The following is a 22,744-nucleotide window of genomic DNA, read 5'->3' on the forward strand; positions in this document are numbered from 1 at the left end:
GCTGCAGAAGAACCCAAGGGCCCTCTGACATTGCTGGGGTGGACAGCATCAGGGCGATGCTCTCCTGCTGAGCTTTCTCCTTTCCAGCTCCAGGCACCCAGCTTGAACTGTGCCTCCTCAGCCAGCAGAGACTTTGTCCAGCCAGACGCCCTGAGCCCTGGGCGAAGGAAACAATGGGGCAGAGGAACGAGCCCACAGGCAGCTGAGGCGTGTGATGAATGGCAGGAGGGGACGCCGTGCTCTTGTGCTTATGTTAGGGTGTTGTCTCCCTTGGCACTGGAGCTGGCATCTCTCTGGCAGGCTGTTATTGACACGAGTGATGGCAGGTGTGCGGCAGGTCGGCTTCACCTCCCTCCACAATGGAATATAAGCTCATTCTTGTTCCTCATGGCTGATTCCTTACTGGTTGGCATTGTGTTTCACACCAATCCTATTAGTCCATGCCCTGCTGCCGTTACAGTCCAGGTTCATCTTCGTGCCAGCAGCAAAGATTCGTCACAGGCTCCTTTTTGCATCATGGCCAGAAAGAAAAGTGTTCAAGATGCTCAGCCACACACTCAATCTGCCAGGGAGTGGCTGGTATCCATGTCCAGCCCCGCAGCACCCACCTGGCACCAGCTGATGTGGCGTTCCCCTGGCCGGCCCCTTGGCCCTATTCCCGCCTGTCCTTCACAGCTCAAACATGTGTCCGCACACTCACATCTAAGATACTCTGCCCCAGCACCACACAAGCAATTTTACTGAAATCCAGAAAGATTAGCACTGCTGTGTCTAACTAGCCAAGTAAATAATTTTCTGGGTACTCAACAGATGCTGTTGTAGGTGAGGGCAACTAGATGAGCTGGCTGTGAGCTGAAGGTGATCAGATCAATATTACCTCATTGCACCAATATTGCATCAGGGCTGACCCCACCAGCAGCCTTCCTGTGAGGAAGAAGACAAGGGTTTTAGCTTCTCCTAAGAAGCTGCTATAGGGATAGGGACTGTACAAACCCCATTGTTTTACAAATAAGCTGTGGGCTCTGAAAGTCTTTTTAGCTTTTTAAATGCAGCAGGCACTAGGACCTGCCTGAAGCCTTTACGCCCAAGACCATACAGAGGGAATAAATATAGCACAGCCCAGCTGGCTGCAGCGCAGTGCAGCCCATATACACTGCTGGGGGGAGCAACTGGCACCCCAATCCCCGCAGTGTGCTGCCGCACCGGGGCTGTGCCGCGGCTCAAATGTTGCACAGGAGGCAGCGATCTGGGAGCTCTGCAGTGGGGCGGTGGTGCTGGTGACACTGCGGCCTTGGCTGCTGATGCTCCAGCTCTGCCAGGTCACCACCTCGCTGCTCATCAGCAATGCCAGGGCAGCCTGCGACGAGGAGCTGCTTGTGCGCGAGGGCGTCACCTTCTGCGTTAATGTCACCAGGCAGCAGCCGTTCCCCAGCCTCCAACAGGTGCAGGGCATACGCATACCGGTGTTTGACGATCCGGCTGAAGACCTGTATCGGTATTTTGAACAGTGCAGCGATGCTATAGAAGAGGCTGTGAAGAGCGGTGGGAAGTGCTTAGTTTACTGTAAAAATGGCCGCAGCCGATCAGCTGCCATTTGCACTGCTTATCTGATGAGACACCGAAAGCTCACACTCAAGGATGCCTTTGAGGTATTGTACTTATACCCAGATTTATATTTAGACATCCTTTGGGTGAGAAATGCAATGCTTATTACGAATAATGATGATTTCTCAGAGAATTACTTTGGTGCTCTCCCCTGGTTATTAGCAGTTACGTAGATGTTCAACATTTGAATAAAAATTCCACTGTAAGTCTTTTCACCCCCAACTTGGACAAATAAGCTTTCAAGTTGAGGTTTCTGGGACAAATATAATTACAAATGCAAATAGGCTTTAACCACTGGAAGCAAATATGCAAAGTTGGTTGTTTTGTGAACATTTTCCCTATTGTTTGCTTAGTCATGATAAGTGAAGTTAAAGACAGAGAGATAAAGAAAATGAGTGAAAAGGATGTGAGTGTGTGCAGAAGTTGTTTTGCAGGATTTGCTCTTATCACCTATGTGACAGCTCAACGCAGCAAAGAAACATCATCTGTTAGGCCTGCTAAATAGCTAGGGACTAGCTAGCTACGACTAATAGCATCTCAACTTTATTAGGAAGCCCATCCAATATATATGACTTGTGCTCTACAGTCTTTTAATCTTCAGCCATTTGGTAAGTAGATCTCTAAAGTCTCTAATTTAGACAACTGTTTTGCTCAGTACTAGACAGAGGCATGCAGACAGCCTGAAACTTGGTCACATATCTTAAACATGAGCAGTGTCACCACACTGTGTGAGAGACATTCACATTTCCAGAAAATTCAACAGCTCCTTTTCATGTCCTGCCCATGAGTCCATTCTGTAACAGGCACCACATGCCAAGAGGTCTTGGCAAGCACAGAGTGAGGTCAGCTCACCAAAATATCTGTTTATTATTCTGTAGCCAAATCAAAACCAAAGTAAATCTTCTCAAAAGTCTAATAGGAAAAAAATCCATTTGCATGATACCCACCCTTGCTTCTACAATGTCTTTCCTTTTTCCTAGACTGTGAAGACTGCCAGACCAGTAGCAGAACCCAATGCAGGATTTTGGTCTCAGCTGCAGAGATATGAAGAAGATTTGCAGATACCAAAGCAGTCTGATCTGCTGAGCAAAGGACTTCTTAAAAATAGCAATGTGTGAAGATGTTTTTAAAGAGTTAAGTGGCTTGCTACAGATTTAAAAAAAAAATAAAAAATCACTCCATATATCACCTATACATAAAATGCCTTGCTCCCCAAAGTGAGTTGATGGTTCATTAAATTCATTCAGAGTATTACCATTGAAGGTGCATGGAAAAGAGCAGATAAGCAAGGAGAAACAGCAGAAACAGAAAATGGTTGGATGACTGTAAACAAACCAGAGAAAGGCATGGTATCTTCAGCATTTATTTTCCTCTGAATGACACTGAATATGATAACAATGTATGGAACGAATGAATGAGTTACTACATAGGGATTTTACACTTGGTTTTTAATTAAACTTCCCAGTGACATCGCAAGAAGACCTGATGCCAGACCAAGGAAGTTCTTAATTTCTATCATCTCACCTACTGGCTCACAATTCACATTCATGAGATGATACAACCTTTGGTGGGAAACCAACACTGGAATTGCTTGGTCTCTGCCCGAGTTCTGCGTTTGCCTTACATTCAACCAGACCAAAATATCATCACAAAATTACCTAAAAATCCAGAGGACGGAATATACAGATGATGGTAAGGAGTTCAGCTGCCACCATGCAAGTTAAGTAAGTGCCTTTCAGCTTTTGAAATTATTCTCCAAAATACCAAAGGAATGATTTTAAAAACAACAGTTGATAGTGGAGGGAAGAAGATGACACTGGCAATCTAAAAGTAATCCTAACTCCTTTTAGCTTTACTTATTAAGCATAACAAGACCTATCAGTGCCTAATTCATGCTTTAATATGTCAGTTTACAAGTCAGCTGTATCTGCTTGCAAGCAACATGGCTAAATCATTTCTGCTAAGACTGCTTGCAGGTTGCCCTGTGAAATTATCTATTGGGATATCAAGGAGGCTGCATGAAACTTCTAAATCAGACTACAATTATATTTATCATCAGACATTAAAAGTAGAGAGAAACACCAAGGCTTTTGTCGAACTGTATTAATACTAATTTAAAAGGGACAAGTTATGAAACCTGTGAACCTGCAGTGTTAAATTCCATTCCACGTTGCTCAAAGCATCAATACAAAGTAAAGTTAGCTCATCGTCATTTGTCTAAGTGCTTACACAAGGCAAACATATGCTGCCAGCAGTGGAGTAGTTTAAAGGAGAAATTCTAACGATGGAACAATGATGGAGAATAAAGCCGCTGGGGAATTACATGAATTAAACAATTCAGATGCAGTAGAAGTTCCCAAAGTTAAAGATTGTTCAAAGTTAAAATAGGATTATTTTAAAAGCTGAAAACATAGAAATAAAAGTAAAAAATTGGGGCTATCATTTTCTTAGTTATCACAAGGCATTTTTGCACCAGATGCTTTCTCCACTCCCAGCTGTGTTTGGTTCATTCTGCATCATTTATCTTTGGTATTTGCATTACAACCAACAAGAAATTTGTTGCACATCTGCAGATTTGGAGGTGAGTGGTTGTTAGGCAATTTTTTGTAGCTTTTACAAATCTTGACTATCATACATAATATGAGTTTCAGTATGAGACTTCAAGTCCACAGTATATAGACTATATCCTTATTAATGGCCAGGATACCACTCATCAAAAAAATCTGTTTCAGTCAGTCTGTGGAATAAAGTTTATTTCCTGTCAAAAGCTAAAGCTGCTAAACAAAAGTAGGAAGCTAAACATTAATGAAAACACAATACATTTCTAATTGTGAGGCGTATTAACTTGCAGTCAGCTATAGCATATCAGTTCTGCATTTTTGAGTAAGCTGAAATAGAAACAGTTGCTCTTGATTGTCAGAACAGACCACACTCTGTGGTTAAATTTTACCAGGCTTCTCAGCATGCAGAAAACCTTCATGCCGCAGGATTTCACATCACAGCATTTACACTTGAAAACCATTCCCAGAAAACCATTTCTATTTACATCAAAAACCATACCTCCTCCTTGCACTGCTCCAAATTAAGACGAAAGATTGCAACTTGGAATTGGAACCCTGGAAGCAGTTGACTTCTTTATTTGAGTTCATAACCTACTAACATTACAAGTGATGTAAAAGGTAAGTTTAGACATACTCTTTGTTGCTTATGACTGTCTCAGCATTTTTGGTGTAAATGTGCTGCTGATGAGCTGCCTGGCCTGCTGAATATGCATATTTGTTGCAACTGTAAATTAAGAAAAAAAAAGATACAAAATAATAGGTATTACACACACGTCCACAATTTCAGATACTTAGGAATTTACTCATTTAGGTCTGTATACAACCCACCAATAGCACATACTTCGCAAAGGTGCAGAAATTAGAGGGCTAGTGTTCTCATCAGTCTTGTAGCTAAGGGGAAAGAGATGGGCTCTTTGACAGGCAGCACAGCCATCTCTCTCATAACCAGAAACACACTCTGGAGTCCTAACTCATGTGTGCTCTTCCTCGAGGCATTTTAGTCAAGTCCCTAAAGCAGAAGAGACCCTAGACCTTAATGCCTTTGTGCAAGCTGCAGTTTTTAATACAGGAATCAAGATGATAAGAAAGGAAAACAGAAGTATCATCAGCCAACCCCTTCAGCTGTCATGATTTTCAAGATATTTCAGGACATTTGGTACTTTGTATCAAAGTATGGTGAGCGAGATCTAAAGTCCAATGTAGCTGATGAAATATTACCATAAAACTTAAATGGCTTCAGATCAGGCAATGGAGTATCAGAGGAACGCTCTCACTTATGTTTTTTGACATAACTTTCCTAACATTAAATACAGCAGCAGTGAGCATGCTTCTTCCTTCCATGTTATCATCCTCTCGAGCTTAGCCAGTACAGCCTCTAAGCCATTTGGGCTCTTCTGGGTAGACACGGACCACTGCTATTTCTGACAATTTCATCCCTCTCCTTCAGAAAGGAACCTTCTGTATGTATGAATAATTTAGGATTGAAAAAAAAATCCAGGCAAGGTTAACTTCTGAGGCCAGAAATCTCATCTTTTCTGATTTGATGCACAACAAAACATTTCCATAAGGAACAAGAAAAAAATCATATGTGTCTAATGATCAGTTGGATATGCTTTGGGAAGGAAATGCCATTACACTTTCTGCAAATTAAATGGTGTTCGAATATTTTAATAGTAGTAAATATTGCAGAGAAACTTGATTATAATACACTATATTCTTTGATATACTTCTATTTTGGCAATAGGTAGTTTGCTCTTTCACTGCACATTTTCATCATGTAGATCTTAGAACCATCAGCAATATCCAGAATTACCAAATACTAGTTATAGGTGACCACTGATGGCAAAGTATCAACAAGTACACTATCTATCTGGGAAGTACAAGTATTTGGTACAGCTTGTCCTGCCATCACAAATCTGTGACATGCAATAGTACTGAATTAATAGGTACAATTTCTTGTTTGTACTTTATATGGCCACAGATTTATACCAGGGGGTGAAAGAGAGAGAGAGAACAGTATACAGATAGAAAATGGTATATAATTGACAGTTACTATTTCAACTGACAAATCCAAGATTACCTGTGATCCTGTTTTTTCTTCCCTTTGCATGAACAGGTCAGTAAGATCCCACCAAGCATATAAAGAACAGATCCAGCCCAGCCTAAGTACAGAGCATCTCCTAGCTCATACCTGAAACATGAAAGATTTTATGGAAACAGCATATACCAGGATCACAAAGCCATTATTTTAGACTGTGCATAAGGTGCACAAATCATGCAGACAAATTCTAGTCTGCGTAGAAATCAGCTAACTGAAAGGTACTTCAACAGACAACAGAGGAGAACAGATCTGGCTTTGTGTCTGTTCAGTAAAACTCTTACATGTATATTTAACTGCTCTGCCAAATTAGTGACAGTACAGGAAGTAGTAAGCAACATAAAGATAAGTAGCAATAATACTTGCATATTTTTAATAAATTATTGATAATAAATGATAATAATACACCTTCTGTGCAGTCCACAACACAATGCTAGATCACCTACAAGTAGCTATCTGTATAAGGCTAGTTTTCAAACTTGCATATCCTAAAGAATATTCAGCACTCTGTGGTTATATGGCTGAAATACATTTAAGAATAGTCCCAGGTTGAAAAAGAATAGTTCCCCATTTTACTGTACAAAACTACACCTTTCAGGAACCCCCCTAGTCCAGTGCAAGAAATTCTCTGATAATGAATTTGACCCAAAGACTAGGCACAATTAAGCCTGGGAAAGTCTGGCAGGAGTTTCACAAAAAGAGGAAAACAAGTTTTTATATTCGGACAAAGACTATAACCACAATATGGCTGTACCTCTGTGGTCTGAGATACCTAATATAAGGGCAAAATAAGTGTCATGGACTGTGTAGAAGGTGTACTGAAACCAGATACGTGTGTTTTCTTTCCACTTGTAAACACAAAATCATTATTTAAAAGCGTCGAAGTTTCTGATTCCAGATTTAATTGCTAACAGGAAGGTTTCAGAGGTTTACACACATTTACTGCTCTCTGTGTTCCCATCGCACATTGGAGCCACAAGTTCTCCACTGTTTTAAGCGCTTTCCAAACACAGAACAAGGAGACAATTATCTCAAAAAAACAGGAGTGCAAGTTGCTGGAGGAATACTAAGGAACAATCAGGGAGCGTTGCCCAGGGCATGCAATCATCTCTGCTCACTAGTCACCTATAGACAGGAATGCTGTAGATGTCGTACCAAAGCAAAGTATATAGGAGGGATCTGCAGAACTTACTTAGGTTGCTTTCACAGCTGTATGAGAAATTCCTCTAAGAATTAGTAGAGGTTAACCTTACTAATTTGCTGAAGTCAGGCCAAAAAAATGCAATCTGAAAAACCAGATTTGCCAGTCTCTTAAGAGTGACAATCAATACTGGCCTGCAATTGAATTTAAAGCTGTCTCAGAGAGTCCAAAGAGCACAAACTTCCTCAAGAGCATGTCTGGCTTTACCAATGATCAAAGTTAATTCACTGAGAACTGCTTAGTGAATCAATAGTCTTGAACATGAAGTTTAGATATTAAAAAAAGATTTCTTTAGCTACTGAAAGCAGTCTGGTAACTGATTAACATGCACTGATGTTGAAGCCCCAAAGCTATACCAGATAACTATAAAACTCGCTAACTATCCCACTAACTGAAATTCCTTATCAACAGTTGTTTTGGTCCTCTAACGTATTTATTACCCTTCATATAATTCTCTCAAGGGGATATAAAACAACAAAAAGTATTCACAAGTGCAATTTCTTTGTAAGTGCTTGTTTGAAAACACAAGGAAAACTGAAAAACATCCAAAGCAATTGCTTAAAGTACTTTGATTCATAACAAAGCACTTCACCTCTGACTTCCCTGAACTGATTTGCAGGAGGAAACTTACAAAACACTTCAAATATGATCCTAGCAGCTAAAGATTTATAGTTTACTGATCTAAAAATTATATACTCAGTAGAGGTGCTGGCAAATTATAAATGTCCCCTTTTCCCCAAACCAGCTCTCTCACATTCCACAGGCAGTATATTATGTTTCCTTCCCCCTTTTTCCCCCTCTCTGAAGGAGAGGTCCAGTCACCTCCACCCTTGTTCCTCATTAATAAATCTATTGACCTAGATAAGGTGCCATATGCGAGCATTTGGTTTTGAAGACTGTTGCTTTTATACCTCAAAACTTGTTTGTGCACAACTGTATGAGCTGACAGTCCCACAAACTTTGTCTCATTTTAATTCATAAGGCAAACAGATGTTGAGCTGTTAATATATAGTGAACAATATTGTTTTACTTAAGACAAGCAGCACACTTCAATGACATTTCTCAGCTATCTGCAGGTCACTAGTATGCAGTTCAAGCTGGTTTTTCATTTGCTTGAACATCTGAGGCATTATATTCTAGCCATAGCTAGAACTTTGTACCTCTTTTGGTCTAAATGCCAAAGAAAATTAAGACTTTTACCTTTTCTTCTTCATAAATTGCACTAAATTGAGTCTCACAGGAAAATGTAAACACAATACAGAAACCCCACAGATGTGGGGTTGGTATTCCCCACACATTTACTAAACCTCCCAGAAGAGAACTCTCCTCCCTGCCCCCAACATCTCTGAGGTGAAAAGATTCCCTGAAGACAAATTTTTCCTCCTGTATGACTAGATAACAGGATCCATCCAGGTTCTGAAACTCTGGAGCAGCTGAGGTTAGTGCAGCTGTCTGTAACACATGATGGAGTTTGGTATGACAGATCTATTAACTTACTTGGTTCCAGCGTACAATGGGTCAAAAAATTGAGCAGTAACCATCGCAGCATACCAAGAAACAGCCACCATGGAGCAGAGACCTACCAGAAATTTTAAAAAGCACGCAGGTGAATGATTCCTTTAATAGCTGTAACAGCTTTAAACCAAGAACAAGTGTTCATTTCATTTAATCTAGCTGTGAAAGCAATACAAAGTATTGATAGCATTCTCATTTCAGCCTTGATATTACCTCCTAAAATAAAAAGAAATCCTCCCGTGACAGCAAACTTCATTTTTCCATCTTCATCGCTCAACCCAACATTTGTGCACTTCAAACCAAGCAGCGAGAGTACAGTAGCTATGAATCCCAAAAGGATGGAAGCAATCATCAAGGCACGGCATGCCTGAATATGAGCTAAGACAGAAAAAGAGAAAACAAATCAGGATCTGTAAAGAAATTATATTAATCTTGTGCTGAAAAAATAAAAGTGATAGAGGGAGTGACAAAATTAACAGGAGCAGTAATGAATGAATCTTGTCCAACTTTTTTATTTGGTTGTTTGGAGAAGCATCCAAACCCTAGAGTGTTTAGTCTTCAAGTCAATCAGATTTCAGAGTTGAACTACACTTACACTTTATAAGCTCAGTAAATCCTCTTGGGCCTTTAGTAAATCCTTCATAGCCTCATAGCTTACATCTTTAAGTCCTGTGAAAATGCATATATAGCCATTTACAGGAGCAGAAGTAAGTCTCCTACTCACAAGTCCTGGTGACTTCCTTACACCTATACAGCTGAGCACACAGGACACCTCTGACCTCCAGGTCCTAGCCAAGGTGTGCGGGGCTCTGGCACTACAGAGGAATTTGAAAAACATGCCAGCTTTGCTACCTCCAGTGAGAGATGGGAAAGAAAGTCCTCAAGTTAGCAGTGCACTTTAAACTCTGAGTCGGGGTAATGAATGGGAGATGAGCAGATCTGAGCACTGCAGCACTCCTCTCCTCCCTAAGGCATACTCCTGCAGAGAGGTTACAGCTGGTGTGGTCATGTTAGGGAATTTGGTATGATGATGATTCTGCATCACTTAAACTCCCAGTCTTCACATTTAGGTATCTATTGCACAAAAAGCTGGACCAGATTATTAACCAGCCTAAGAAGGAAGGTCAGACAGGGACTTCGGGCTTCTTTAAAATGGCACCCTAGATTTGGCAGGTTCCAGGTCAAAGGGCACTTTGGCACCTTTGTTGGGAGATAAACATGCTGAGTGTAACCAATCTGGCAGGTCTTGGCTGCTAACTTTGTTGAACTCAATGATCTTAAAAGGTCTTTTCCAACCTAAATGATTCTATGATTCTAACCACATATCAAAAGGGTCTGAACTGGACTGCATCTGGACAGTCGTGTCATTGATGCTAGCATTCAAGCTCTTGCTCCCTGATCACCTCCATGTGCTCCATTGATAATCTGTTCTCTAGCTGTGTAGTGGAGTGATCCCATAACTCTCCAGATATCAAAAATCAGGTACAGAAACAGGAGGCAAAGTGATGATACATTCACACTCAAACTCAGCAGACTGTATAGCTTTATGTGGCTTAAGAGTATTGGTTCTGCAAGCTTGAGAGTTATCAAAGACAGTAATAAGCAGTCATGAGATAAATACACAGAATTAAAGGATAATGTTGTTCCAGGAATTAATGTTTTGTTAAGCACTAATTTTCAAATTTTTGGGGAAAAAAATACAGACAGTAATAAAAGTGAAAAGACCCCTCAAAGTACCATTAACAGTTCAAGGTTTTTGCCTGCAGAAGATACCATTAGGACAAGCACTCAACTCCAACACTGCTTTCTAGTTTGGGAACTTACTTACACCATGGCAGCAGGAATTACCCATAGCAGAGATCCATCAACTTCTTATACTTCAGGTCTTCGGGACTCCTGCAATATCAGATGGGACTCCCCATATCTTTCCAGGACACACAAGCATATACTCAGGCTAACTGCTTGCAAGTCAATGGCTGTATTATTTTAACAGAAGATATTTCATGCCATATCCTCTTAGTACCACAATATGATAACCTCAACAGCCTTAACTGAGGACCTTACTTCACAGTCCAGAAAGCTCAATTTCTTCTTGGTTTTATCTTAAAAATGAGCTTACTGAACAAGATACAAAGTCAGTTCATTTTATCAATCAATACTAGTTGTAAGAAATTATCCCAAAATCTTGTCACTGGAAGAAACACCTACAGTATCTTAAAAAGAAGGAAAAAAAGAGTTTAAACACCATTTGGCAGCTAACTAATTGCTTTATATCAAATGTTTGATCTAGTTGTGACAAGATAAATAGTGCTATCTATACATAGTAGCCAGTCACGGTTTCAATCTTAGGCAATATTGCTTTTAAAAAGGTCCTCACTTCAAACATTTGTGATTTGGGCTAATGGCTTGCTGAATTCAAAAGCTTTAAATCTGTTTAAAAGAACCAAGTCTGATATTTCCCATGCATAAAACAAAAAACAGAGGTATACTACATAGCTCAGCTGACAATAAGGAAACCTTCACAGAAAATCTTTATGGTTCTTCTGATGAGAGCTAACAAAGACACTTCTGTTTTTTCTTTTTTTTCCCCTCCCACCAATTCCTGGCATCTTCTGCTGCAGCAGTTTCAGCAAAGTTTCTAAACAGCAATTTGAAACTCACCTAAACTGACCATGATAATTTTTCATCAGCCTTGGCTCATATCTGCAAGTGCTACAGACATTCTTGGAGGTCCCACTGTTTGCTCAGCCCTTGTTGCTACCAACCCCACTTTCTTCCTCTTTCCTGGTTTGCCCAACTGTCCTCTCAACTTTTTCTACAATTCAGTGTCTTCTAACTTGTTTCTTTTTCAGTTCTCCTTTCTAAACCCTTTTTTTCTTTACAATTCTGCAAGCTGCTTTTCCCTTCCCCTTTCCTTTTCCTGCATATACCCCTCAAATACACTGGCATCTTCTCAACAGTGTAACTGATCTCCTCTTCAACAGATCAAATTTAATCTTCACAAATTCACTTTCAGAGCCTGGCCTATTCATTTCCTTTCTGTCTGGCCCCATTTTTTTCCTTCCTGCTGACTCCATGTTGTTATCTGCAGTTCTCCAGGAGCCTTGCTATTGCTTGCCTTCCTTTCTCTTTTGCTTTAGCACATCTACTCATCATGCTCCCTGCTGCAATTTCTTTAAAACCCACTTTTTTCTCGGGAGCTCCAAGATACTGACCTGATGTGGCCCCATTTCCCACATCTGCATGCATGGGAGCTCTATGACACTCTCAGAGGGAGCACCCCATGTAAATACACCAACGACAAGATGCTGCCTAGAGTCAGTGGCAGTAAGTTATGAACCAACCTTTAAAGCAGTTTATACACGAACCAAATGCACACTTGCATAAGCACTCTGCAGAGGGTATGCAATGTCCAATGGACGTGATCCTGCTATTGCTGAGTATAAGAAGTTTAAATAGGGTTGTGTTCCTCTTAATACACACATGCATTTTAAAACCAATTGTGAGATAATACTGAAAGATGAAAAGAACAGTTTATTCCCTAAATACTGGGCACAGACAGTTTCAAAGAATTGCTACACTAGTGTCAGAGCTAGTAAACAACATAGGTTTATTTCAGACACAGAGAAAGTGAATTTAATACCTCATTCCCACTAATCCTATATTACACTCTTCAGCTTAGGAGTATCCTCCTACCTATTTAGTTTAGCCACATCCCAGTGTAGATTCAACTAAGTAGGAAGGCATTTTTATTCTAGGATAAGTATCTACATACTGAATTACTCAAGATTAATAAAAAATAGCTTTACTGTCTATAAACATGCTTACTATCCACAGAATCTTGCCTTAGTTGAGCATTTGAGGACAATCCATAATTCTCCTGAAGACTGATATAGAGCACAGGAGCCAGCAGATCTAAATTTCCTAATATTTTGAACCACATCCAACAAGACATTAGTTAACAAGTCTTGACAAGTATATTAATTTATAACATATTTTCATTCTATAATTTATATTCATAATATAAGGTTATAGTATGTATAACATATACTCATTATATTTTTGCATTATCTATGATTTCCAGTCTCAACACACAGAAACCACTACCACTTCTTAGCTATAAATAGTATTTCTTACCTATTATATGAAAAATCTCCAGCTATAATACATTGGCTATCAAGTATTGCAAAAGAAGACCTACACAATAATTCCAAATAAACATGGAACTGTTATAAGATGTGTTAAAAAATGTCTCCTACTAATTCCTTTCCCAAGATGCTAGAAAAGAGACTACACCATATACAAAATGCCTATTAAAATAAATGTTTGATCAAGCGACTTCATTTGCCTTATTTTGTAGCCTTTCCTAATGTGCTTGACACATTCTGCTGCTTAAGAGATTTTTATTACTTCAACCCGCAAAGTCCTTCTTGGCCAGTTATTTTCCAGTACTACCAGATTACCAAAACAAATGCCTTTCTACTTTTTTCCAACAAATTTTTAAGCAATATAAACAAGACTGTGTAAAGTCACATACCAGGCAGTGCAAGCATAGAGTCAAATTCTCTGCAGTTGGATACTCCAGTGCTGTCTTCTGCACAGCTCCTCCACAGGTTTTCAAACAATGTAGACGTTGTGATCACACTACCATGTACAGTGGAGACTTTCCAGTAATTATTCGGCAAAGTAGCTCCAATAATCGCCCACCCAACCAAGCACAAAAGAAAACCAACAATTTCCAACGCAGCAGTCATGCTTGTGAGTAGTAACAGTTAAATATCCCTATAATTAGATTACAATCAAATGAAGCCTTTCAGAAGCCTCCTTGCTGTTTTATCTCTGGGTTTCACTCCAAAATGAGGCTACCTTTGCTCTTTGCTCAACCCCAGAGATAAAGCTTACAGTGCATGACTGTAAGAAGTGGGAGCAGTTCACGATAAAGACATTAACATTTCAAAAAAATTACAATATTAATTTTTTCAAATGAGAAGTAACAAAATGAACCTATTCTTAGTCTCAGCCTAGAAAATCCAGTCATTATGTCTAAAAAATATCTTGTAAGAGTGATAATATTGGCAAATATTTTATTTCTGTCTCTCCTCTGAAGTCAACTAGGGTTTACAGAAGATTAAAATTGTTTGTAATTTTATTATTGACCTCAAATTAAAAAATTTACTGTGTTATTTTCTTGGTGATTCAAGCACAAAAAAAGCTTGAGAACAGGAACTTTATTCTGTTGCTAGAAAATTTATCACATTTTTTGGAGTTACGGTCATAAGTAATCCATAGCAACTGTACTGCCAGCTTCTTTCAGGAAGGTTAAGTCTGTGGATGAGTGGTTTCCATCAATATTTTACAGTCTACTGATCTATAGTTAAACTCATTCTGTCTTAAAAATAGTCCCACTTACACAGGAATACAATTGTAATAACGTATGTTTCACAGAAATGAAATATAAGGGCATGAATGAGCCAGTGTGACAGACCTATCTCAAAAGAAATAAAACTATGAATGAAAACAGCTATATGAAAAATAATACATATCAGCTGATTGCATGTTTGTTAGAATATCTTAGTATTAAAAAATATATATTCTAGGCAAAGTAGAAGTATGTTAAACTTGGTTTACTTGCTTCTACTCTTGACTAGACAAAACCATACACTCAATTCACATCACCCACTAATGTTAATACCTTAAACTGCTTGTGTATCCAAATGGGGTTAACCATTTCTTGCAGCGATAACCTGCTCTTATCTCCAGGAAATGGAGCCAGAGTTTCTTCATAAAATAATCCTGTTATGACGCAGCATGCTAACAGATTCATGGTATTTACATAAAGACTACCAGAAGGATTAGCTGTTGAGAGAGTCACAACTTGCCCATAACAGATATCTGGGGTTTTTTTCAAAATTCACTGGTCACTTTGAGCTGATGCTGTAGGTTTGTAGGTTCAGCTGCAAAAGGATGCTGCAGTGCCACCGCAACACTTCTGCTCCCTTGGTAGCCAAGAGGATCACTGCCATTGATTTAAATAAGAACAGATTTGGCAGCACAGCCAGTGTGGTCCCGTGCAGCTCTGTACTTGCAATCTTTTAAAGAAACTAGATAGTGTGTGGTAAGAATTGATCTTCTTGGGTGACTTTTACAGAATTCCTTCCTTCTGCTAAGTCACTGCAATTTGAAAAATGATGGCGTAGTAAACCAGTATACTGGAGTATCTGCATCCCATTAAAAGCCCTTCAAAGAGTTTCAAATTAATTTATCCACACAGGTGCTACCCTGGTGACCTCAGCAATCACTTCTGCTGACAGCACTTTCAAAGTTGAGTTTAGTTGGGGCCTTGAATCAAATGTTCCCAGATTTTATACTGCTGCCAAGGATAAAAAAAAATTTAAGAATTTCATTTTAAAAAAAAATCTCTTCCTAATTAAGAAAGCTATTTCAACAGGCAGTCAGAAAGCACAGGTATAAACAGAAAAGATTAAACTACAGACCTGGAATGCATGAGTTTTTCCTATATGGGATCAGGCATTTTAATCATTGCCTAAGGAAATCACTCTTCAATGGTGTTGAAGAACATAGGGTTATTCTTCACTAAATTTCATAAACTATGGTTTGGTAAGGGATGGACATAACAGCAAACGCCTCTCTGCAGGAGGCTCTGCATCAGCAGTGTAAAAGAGTTGGTGTTGATAGCTTCACATCAACACTATCCACAAACTAGGAGTTTTCCTTCAGACTTGCTCTAACCCAGTTGGGTGAACTGAATGCCAGTCAACGACTGGAAGTCTGGAAGTGCGCTCCTGGAGCACATTTCCCTGCTTTGCTTCATCCACGAGGAAACCAGTTTGCAAGACCACTCTGCAATGCAAAACAAGTGCAGTAAATGGGAATAATTGGAAAATTCATTACAAAAGCATACTCCTGATGTAAGTAGAATGCTAACATAGACATGCCAAGACATGAACATATATGACCATAGCAATATATGACCAAGGAGAGAAATTGCTCCTAACCCCTCTGATATTCTCAAAACAGAGTATATTTGCATGTAGTATAGTTGAGAGAGGGTTTACAGGCAGAAATAGTATTTTTTAAAATCAGATCAGCCAATACAGTTGGGAAAAAAATACTGAAAATACTAACACCTTAAATGTTTGATCAACAGGAGCTGTACCTTTTTGATCACTTCTGTAGATTTGTTTCAAGACCCAGGAATGCTGACTGAACACTGTAAGAAGAGAAACAGCCCTGCGACAGAAAGCACTTGCTCTGCAGACAGCCACATGACATGCCTGTCAGTTGGCATGAGGAACCCCACACTGATTTTAGAGGACACGCAGTTCTTTGAACAGCTGAAAATGATCCACTGAGCCCTGCCAACCAGGCATCCTCTCTTCCAGTTATGGGGACCATGGGAAGGGAGGGAAGAGAATTCCTGGGAGGTGACTGCTTCGGTTCACCAGGAACACTTCTGTTCCTGGGAAATATTTTCTTTCCACATTGGGTGTAATGAAACTGCATTTACAAAAAAGAAGGCTGTCCCACACTGACTCCGCTTGTCTCCATAACAGGGCTGAAGCATCTGTTTCTCCCTGTTACATGAGGCAAAGCAGAGCTGCCACACCATTGTAAGTATCCGTGCCATCTTGCTACCACATATGAGAACTGTTGGCCCCATCTCATCACTCTAATTTCCAGAAATCTTGTCTAAGCTTCTAAATGAAAATTAGGCATCCTGATACCTACATAGAGGAAGTCTTAGAGAGGAGCACAACAGGTACCAGAACAGTATGAAAAGCTGACATTATCTCTGATGCAATGAGATGTTTAAATGTTTTTTAAATCCTTAGAAGCATGGGATTAGCCTCCTTTTGAGGCTACAAAGTCTGGCCTCATTACAGGATGCTGATACTTAAACTGGCACCATCATTATGAAAGCAGATGAGGCCACAGAAGCCAGGGCCCTGAGGAAGAACCACAAATATTCTGAATCTTGAGAGTTAACTCTTGAGGGTTAAACTATCACGTTTTAGAGATCTGCCTTTAAGTTAGGCAGCTCTGACTTCAGTGGAGTCCATATCTGTGTCAAGAAAAACAAGCATTCATAATCTGTGAGACATGGTATTTATAAGTTTTAAGCACTGCACACATCAAGGATAAATCAGCTGGAAAGAGTCCAGACAAACAGCAATGACAGTAATCAGAGATCTATAAAGCAGGGAAGGCTTGAAGAAATTATTCCATTATATAACTCATAAAGTGACTGCACAATACTGAAAGTTGTAAAAGAATAAACGCAAAGTTCTGTTTAAGACAGAAAGCTTAATGAGCTTAACAGTTTTCAAAGGCTATACTGTTACTGTTTCTACAGTTTTCTGAAGAAAGAACTTCAATGTCAGTCCTTCCTAGTCCTGTACAAAAATGGTGTTTACAGAAAGATATTTTTAAAATCCAGAACAATCCAAACAAATAATTTTCAATCCCTACAAAGACAATTCTTCTCTTTCCATTTGCAGATAAACTACCCTGCTAGCACGGTCTACCTCAGAAAACACAAAAGCATCAGTTGAACAGAAGTATTTTAAGTTAAGCTGGCCACCTCTGAGAAATTCCAGAACAAATACACAGATTTAGCATAAAGTATCAAACAAGCTCTGGAATATCTAAGAAGTCCTGTCTCACACCAAAGTACAAACAAGCACCAGTGCTCATTGACCTATGATCTGCTTGTAGTTAAGAATTAGGCCGAATAAAAGAATGCTATTTCTTCCAAAACAAGAAAAAAAAAATCTTAGATTCATTGTATATCACCAATACCTCTATGTCACAACAGAGCTGGCGATAAAGCCACAGCAGTTACTGAACTGAATTGCAAGATGAAGCATACGGGTTTCACTGGGGCGCTTTAACCTGTCTGCAAGTACTACAGGACAAATCCTGTCCATACTAGACCCTCTGTGACAACCACAGCATATGTCATCCAACCACGCTAACATGCTGTCCAGAAAGAAGGAATAAAACTATATCCCTGGATTTTATATACATATGCCACGCACACTTACTCTCTGAACTCAACATGTAGAGAAATTTCTTGCACTGTATTGATCCAAAAGCAGTCACCGCACAGTCCATCCAAAGACCTTCAGAAATCCAGTCTGCAGTAACTAGCACTGTTGCAGTGTCCAAAATCTTCCATCTGTGGGACATGGTAGTAACAAGTAAAATGGTGAATCCTGCTAAAGCCAGCAGCAATGCATAAATTTGCAGAGAAGACGATGCCATTCTTCTGACAGAAGCTGTTTCCAAAGAAGCCTCCCAAAATTTCTGATATTAGAAACCTGTTGAAACAGTTTATACACATACAGTATATGGAATTATCTTTACACAAGCCTGACTTTTACGAAAACATCAAAAAGACGCCTACCTACAAAACAGTTTATCACATAAGGGAATTGTAGAACTGGAATCTAAATCTCATTAAACAATTGGAATACTTACATATTTTATGACATCTGAGTATTTTCTGAGGAACACTTTTATTACCGTACATGTTTACCACAAAAAATACCAACAGAGCAAAATCAGAGGCCCTAACTGAGGAATTATCTAATTTGAATTTGCAATATTTCCTCTGTTCTTTACTTGTTTGCAACTCAAAATTATTTTAAAATTAAAATATCAAATGCTTTAATAAATTATTCATGTCCCAATTACAATACCTATCAATACAAATTAAAACAAAATAAAGTTTGATACTCACGCTTACGGTATGTTTCTAATCTGTTTCATCTACCTTCCTGCTAGACACTAGTGTCAGCACTTTGTGAGGAGCAGTTTGATCAAACAAGTGAAAGTTTCGTACTCTTTAGGACCTTTCCCCCCATTCTAAAAATCAAGGACCTGGGGCCAAAGCTCTGCCCAACTGTTGCACAAAGGCTCAGGCATGCCTTTTTGCTACAGCAAAGTGAAATGGACAACTCAAATAAGAAAATGACAACAAAATCATGTAAGTTAGTACCAGAGAAGCTCAGATTAACCTGGCAACCATTGGCATATCATTTGCTTTCCCTAGAATGTGTGTATTCCACTATAAAAAGCTAATCTCACATTGAGGATGGAGCATTTCTCTCTCAAGAGATTGTGTAACCTCTTCAAAACACATAACTGTCAACAGAGAATATCTGAAATAAATGATAGATTTAAATTAAGCAACAAATTCAAGCAGACTTCACACCACATGGGCAGGCCAATAATCCAAATGAATGTTTCCACCTATTACATAGGTATGACCCGTGCAATCACAATTCATTCCTGGCAGTAAGGAAAAGGAGATAAAACTATATGCTCTGCACCATCACTATGGGTAGGACATATGTCAAAGTTGTAAACACAAACTTCTCATTAAAATACAATAATTTAAAATATCCTAGGTTTCAAAGCGAAGAAGCATGGAAACCAGATTTCACAAATACAGAGTAACAACCTTCCTCCACCCTGACCCAAATTCAACCATGTTATAGCAGGACTACAAATACCACTGTAAGAATCCTTCTCCTACCCTTAAAATGACTGTCCTGTACTAATGCACCTGTTAGAGATGAAACAACATGCATGAGCTCCTCACTGTGGGTGAGTCTCCTCAACAGAAAGGTGCACATGTGGTGACAATCTGACTCTAGATGGTGACATTTCAATTCAACATCCAGGGAGATGTAAAGTGGCAAGAAGAATACAATGGACCAACTGAAAGCTGTTTTATTTTCCAGATCTTCTTAAGACAAGCATGCAAAGAAAATCTTTACTACTTAGAAAACAAAGCATGCAGTCCTGGTATTTGAATCCTTAGGGGCCAGGCAGTGGGTCTGATGTCTCAGTGAGGATTGGGAGCCTGGTGATGGGTCTTATATCAATAGGCCACACAAGACAGGAGCAGAGCACCCTAAAGCCCCTCCTGAAATGCACAACTCCAGTGAGTAAAACAAGGGCCAGTGGAAAAAAAAAAGAAAAAAAAAAAAGAAAAAAAAAACGAAAAAAAAAAAAACCACACCAAGGGGGGGGGGGGGCTCTGTGCTTGTTTAAAAAAAATCCATTTTCTTTATATTTCCCTGGCAGCATTTAAGGCCTGCAATCAGTAATCAGTGCAGACTGACAACCGTCCAGTGGATCACATTAACAAACAAAGCTATTAGTGATTTCAGACATGCCCCAGGGCAGAACAGACCTCCCTGGCTCCTGGCAGAAGGAGGTCTGCAGCCCAGAATGGCTCTGCAACCATTTTGCTGCTGTTATTCCTCCTTTCCATGTCTTCCTCTGCCCCAAGGAGCCACTCTCACTCATCCCTTCCTGACCCTGCTGCTACTACGGAAAACCCATGGGACAGTCCAGATGATACTTTATTCCTTCTGGGCCACCAGCAATGCACAAGACTGCAGTACCTATTGCGATGGTGGTGCTGATTTCTTACCTCTTCTAGTTTTAACAATAAAAGTAATGTCACCAAAATGCATTGCTTTAACAGGGTAAGAGTTTGCTAATAGAAACCATCTGCAGAAGACAAGATTTCAAAAGCAAAGAGCTTGTTACTTCAACCAACACCACATCCATCCTCCTCTTTCAACCTGTACCATGTACACCCTGCCCTTCAGGACTTGATTGTACTTGCTGCCATACACTGTCACTGTTTGTAGATTTGAGATGATGGCACAACTAATAGCAAATATGCTTTGCAGCTGTCCAAAGCAGAATAACCATAAACCAAAATCAAATAAATGCGTAAAGCCCAGAGCATCATCCCTCGCAAACTGCACACATAGGCTATATACAACTAAGAACTGTACTGTGATAAAAACAAGCCCTGGGGGAGCAAAAAGTTCAGCTTAACATCAAAAACAGCACAGCCAAAACGTATGTGGTTTGAACACAGGACAGGAAAGGTTAACAAAGAAAAATATTTAAGTCACTTAAACAAACAAATCACTCCTGATATGCTCTCTGGAAGCAAAAATGAGTGATAAAAGTGTCTAAACTGGAAAGTTTAAAATCTCTTTTACTTCTTTTTCATTTTGTTAAACAGAAAAACAGAGACCGAGCATTGATTACAAGACTGGTTTCATTTACATATGAATATATACATTTTAATGCCAGCAATATATGACTTTGAACCTGCTAATCATTTCTTAGTTCAAGCAAATTCTGAGGCTGAGCCATGCCCACCAGTGCAATCAGAAAGAGATAAAATAGAGATTTAAATACAGTAATAAACCACTCAGAACAGTCTCCCACCACAGGCTTACACAGGTTTCTTGAGGTCAGAGTCTGGCCTTGGGAAGGCAAACTCTTTCACTACTTGTTAAAAAAAAAAAAAGAAACAATGATAGTTCATTTCCTCTCCACTTCCAAACATTTTGACTTTGTAACTGTGCTCCTGAAGCTGGTGTAACTTATTAATAGTCTAATCAGGCTTATAGCCACTTGCAATTACAATATACAGATCATTCTTATCTTGCTATTAACTTTCCCTTCACACAATGAACTAAAGAATAATTTGGTTTGGAAGGGACCGCATTGACGCCAACCTCCTACTGAAGCACAGCTTTGATGTTGGGTCAGGTCGCCCAAGCCCTGTCCAGTCACAACGGAGTGGCCTCCAGGGCTGGGGACAGCACAACCACTCTCCCATAGAGTGTGTTCCTCACACCCACGCAGAACTTGTCCTGCTGCAACACGTGGCTGCTGCCTCTCATCTTCCCCACGCACCTCTGAGATAAACCGCTGCTTGTCCAGCCACTTGATTTTGGCAGCTCTGCACTCTGATCTCTGGAGGCCCAGGCATGACTGGCTGTCCCATTAGTATCTCCACAGCACCACAGATAACCGGAAAGGTGCATACAAATTCTTGAAACTTACAAATTACAAGTTATTTTCAAAGCCAATACACCTATTTTCTTCTTCCATTTAATTTCAGGAGGCCCTTGGTGTTTACAGCACTAGCTGGGCGGTGACTGCTCTCTGCCAGCAAGCCGCCTCACCAGCCCAGCTGGCAGCCGCCTGGCGGCACCGCTGGCATGAAGATCACACGGTGAAGAGCAGCACAGTGCCGGAGACCGGGAGCCCTGGCCAGCAGCCACGGGACCAGGGGGCACCTGACTTGGGCAAGGGCGAGCATGGCGAAGAGGCCCGAGAGGAGGCTGCGGGGCAGCAGTAGCTGCCTTGCGCCTGGTTAGCCACGCACAGCCCTTCGCTGGAGCAGCCCGGTGGTGAGGCGAGGTGAGGCAAGGCGGAGGAGCCAGGTGAGGTGGTGAGGCGTGGTGAAGTGGAGCGACGTGGTGGAGAAAGGCAAGGCTGAGGCAGCAGCCTCGGCCTCCTCCCTGCTTCTTGCACTGCTACCGGCTGAGCCTCAGGGTAGGAGGAGACAGGGTCTCCCTATTCCGGGAGGCTTCTAGTGAAAAGAATATATTAAACCCGTGGAAGCCTCTAACTATATGGCGCAAGCGCTACTCGCCAAGAGGGCCCGGGAGGTAAAGGAGCTGCCACGCTCATCATGGCGGCCAAAGGGGCCGCGCGCCCCGCCGCGCCATTCCCACTATGGCGGGGCAGAGCCGGGATGACCTTCTCGACATGGCGGCCGGGGCAGGACGTGGGCGGACCCGACCCGGCGGGCGGCAGCAGCCGCGGCGCTGCCAGAAATGCCCCCCCCCGGCACGGCGCTGGGAGCCTCGGGGCACCCACCGTGCGGGGAGCGGTCCCGCGGCCCTGGGGAGC

At 40.6% G+C, this 22,744-nt stretch overlaps 3 protein-coding genes across 3 annotated transcripts in view; 2 read left to right on the plus strand and 1 right to left on the minus strand.

Moving 5' to 3' along the window:
- GPC1 (glypican 1) overlaps window positions 1-2,722 on the plus strand; it is a 241,722-nt gene extending 239,000 nt beyond the window's left edge. The window contains exon 9 of the transcript XR_012651004.1: window positions 2,586-2,722. The gene's annotated coding sequence lies outside the window, so the exon portion shown is untranslated. The remainder of the gene's footprint in view (window positions 1-2,585) is intronic.
- Window positions 383-22,383, plus strand: DUSP28 (dual specificity phosphatase 28). Its single transcript, XM_075031995.1, has 3 exons — window positions 383-1,649; window positions 2,586-3,329; window positions 21,948-22,383. Exons 1-2 carry the CDS (start codon window positions 1,302-1,304, stop codon window positions 2,721-2,723), a joined length of 486 nt encoding a protein of 161 aa, XP_074888096.1. The 5' UTR covers window positions 383-1,301; the 3' UTR covers window positions 2,724-3,329; window positions 21,948-22,383.
- LOC142032824 (claudin-7-like) lies at window positions 3,327-18,793 on the minus strand. Its single transcript, XM_075031994.1, has 6 exons — window positions 18,744-18,793; window positions 18,046-18,321; window positions 9,194-9,358; window positions 8,963-9,044; window positions 6,247-6,357; window positions 3,327-4,890 (listed from the first exon to the last, which is right to left on the minus strand). Exons 2-6 carry the CDS (start codon window positions 18,263-18,265, stop codon window positions 4,791-4,793), a joined length of 678 nt encoding a protein of 225 aa, XP_074888095.1. The 5' UTR covers window positions 18,266-18,321; window positions 18,744-18,793; the 3' UTR covers window positions 3,327-4,790.
- Window positions 22,384-22,744: the final 361 nt, after the last annotated feature.

This window comes from Buteo buteo, chromosome 7 (genome assembly GCF_964188355.1).
Source record: "Buteo buteo chromosome 7, bButBut1.hap1.1, whole genome shotgun sequence".
NCBI lineage: Eukaryota > Metazoa > Chordata > Aves > Accipitriformes > Accipitridae > Buteo > Buteo buteo.

Bases quoted from the DNA above. Each gene is read 5' to 3' on its own strand.
- LOC142032824 (XM_075031994.1), bottom strand. From the start codon at position 18,265: ATGGCATCGTCTTCTCTGCAAATTTATGCATTGCTGCTGGCTTTAGCA. The intron at 9,359-18,045 runs GTAAGTGTGCGT...TTTCTGTCTTAG, and splicing joins CTACATGTTGAGTTCAGAGA to CTCATATTCAGGCATGCCGT. The intron at 9,045-9,193 runs GTAATATCAAGG...AATTTCTGGTAG, and splicing joins ATTTCTTTTTATTTTAGGAG to GTCTCTGCTCCATGGTGGCT.
- DUSP28 (XM_075031995.1), top strand. From the start codon at position 1,302: ATGCTCCAGCTCTGCCAGGTCACCACCTCGCTGCTCATCAGCAATGCC. The intron at 1,650-2,585 runs GTATTGTACTTA...CCTTTTTCCTAG, and splicing joins CACTCAAGGATGCCTTTGAG to ACTGTGAAGACTGCCAGACC.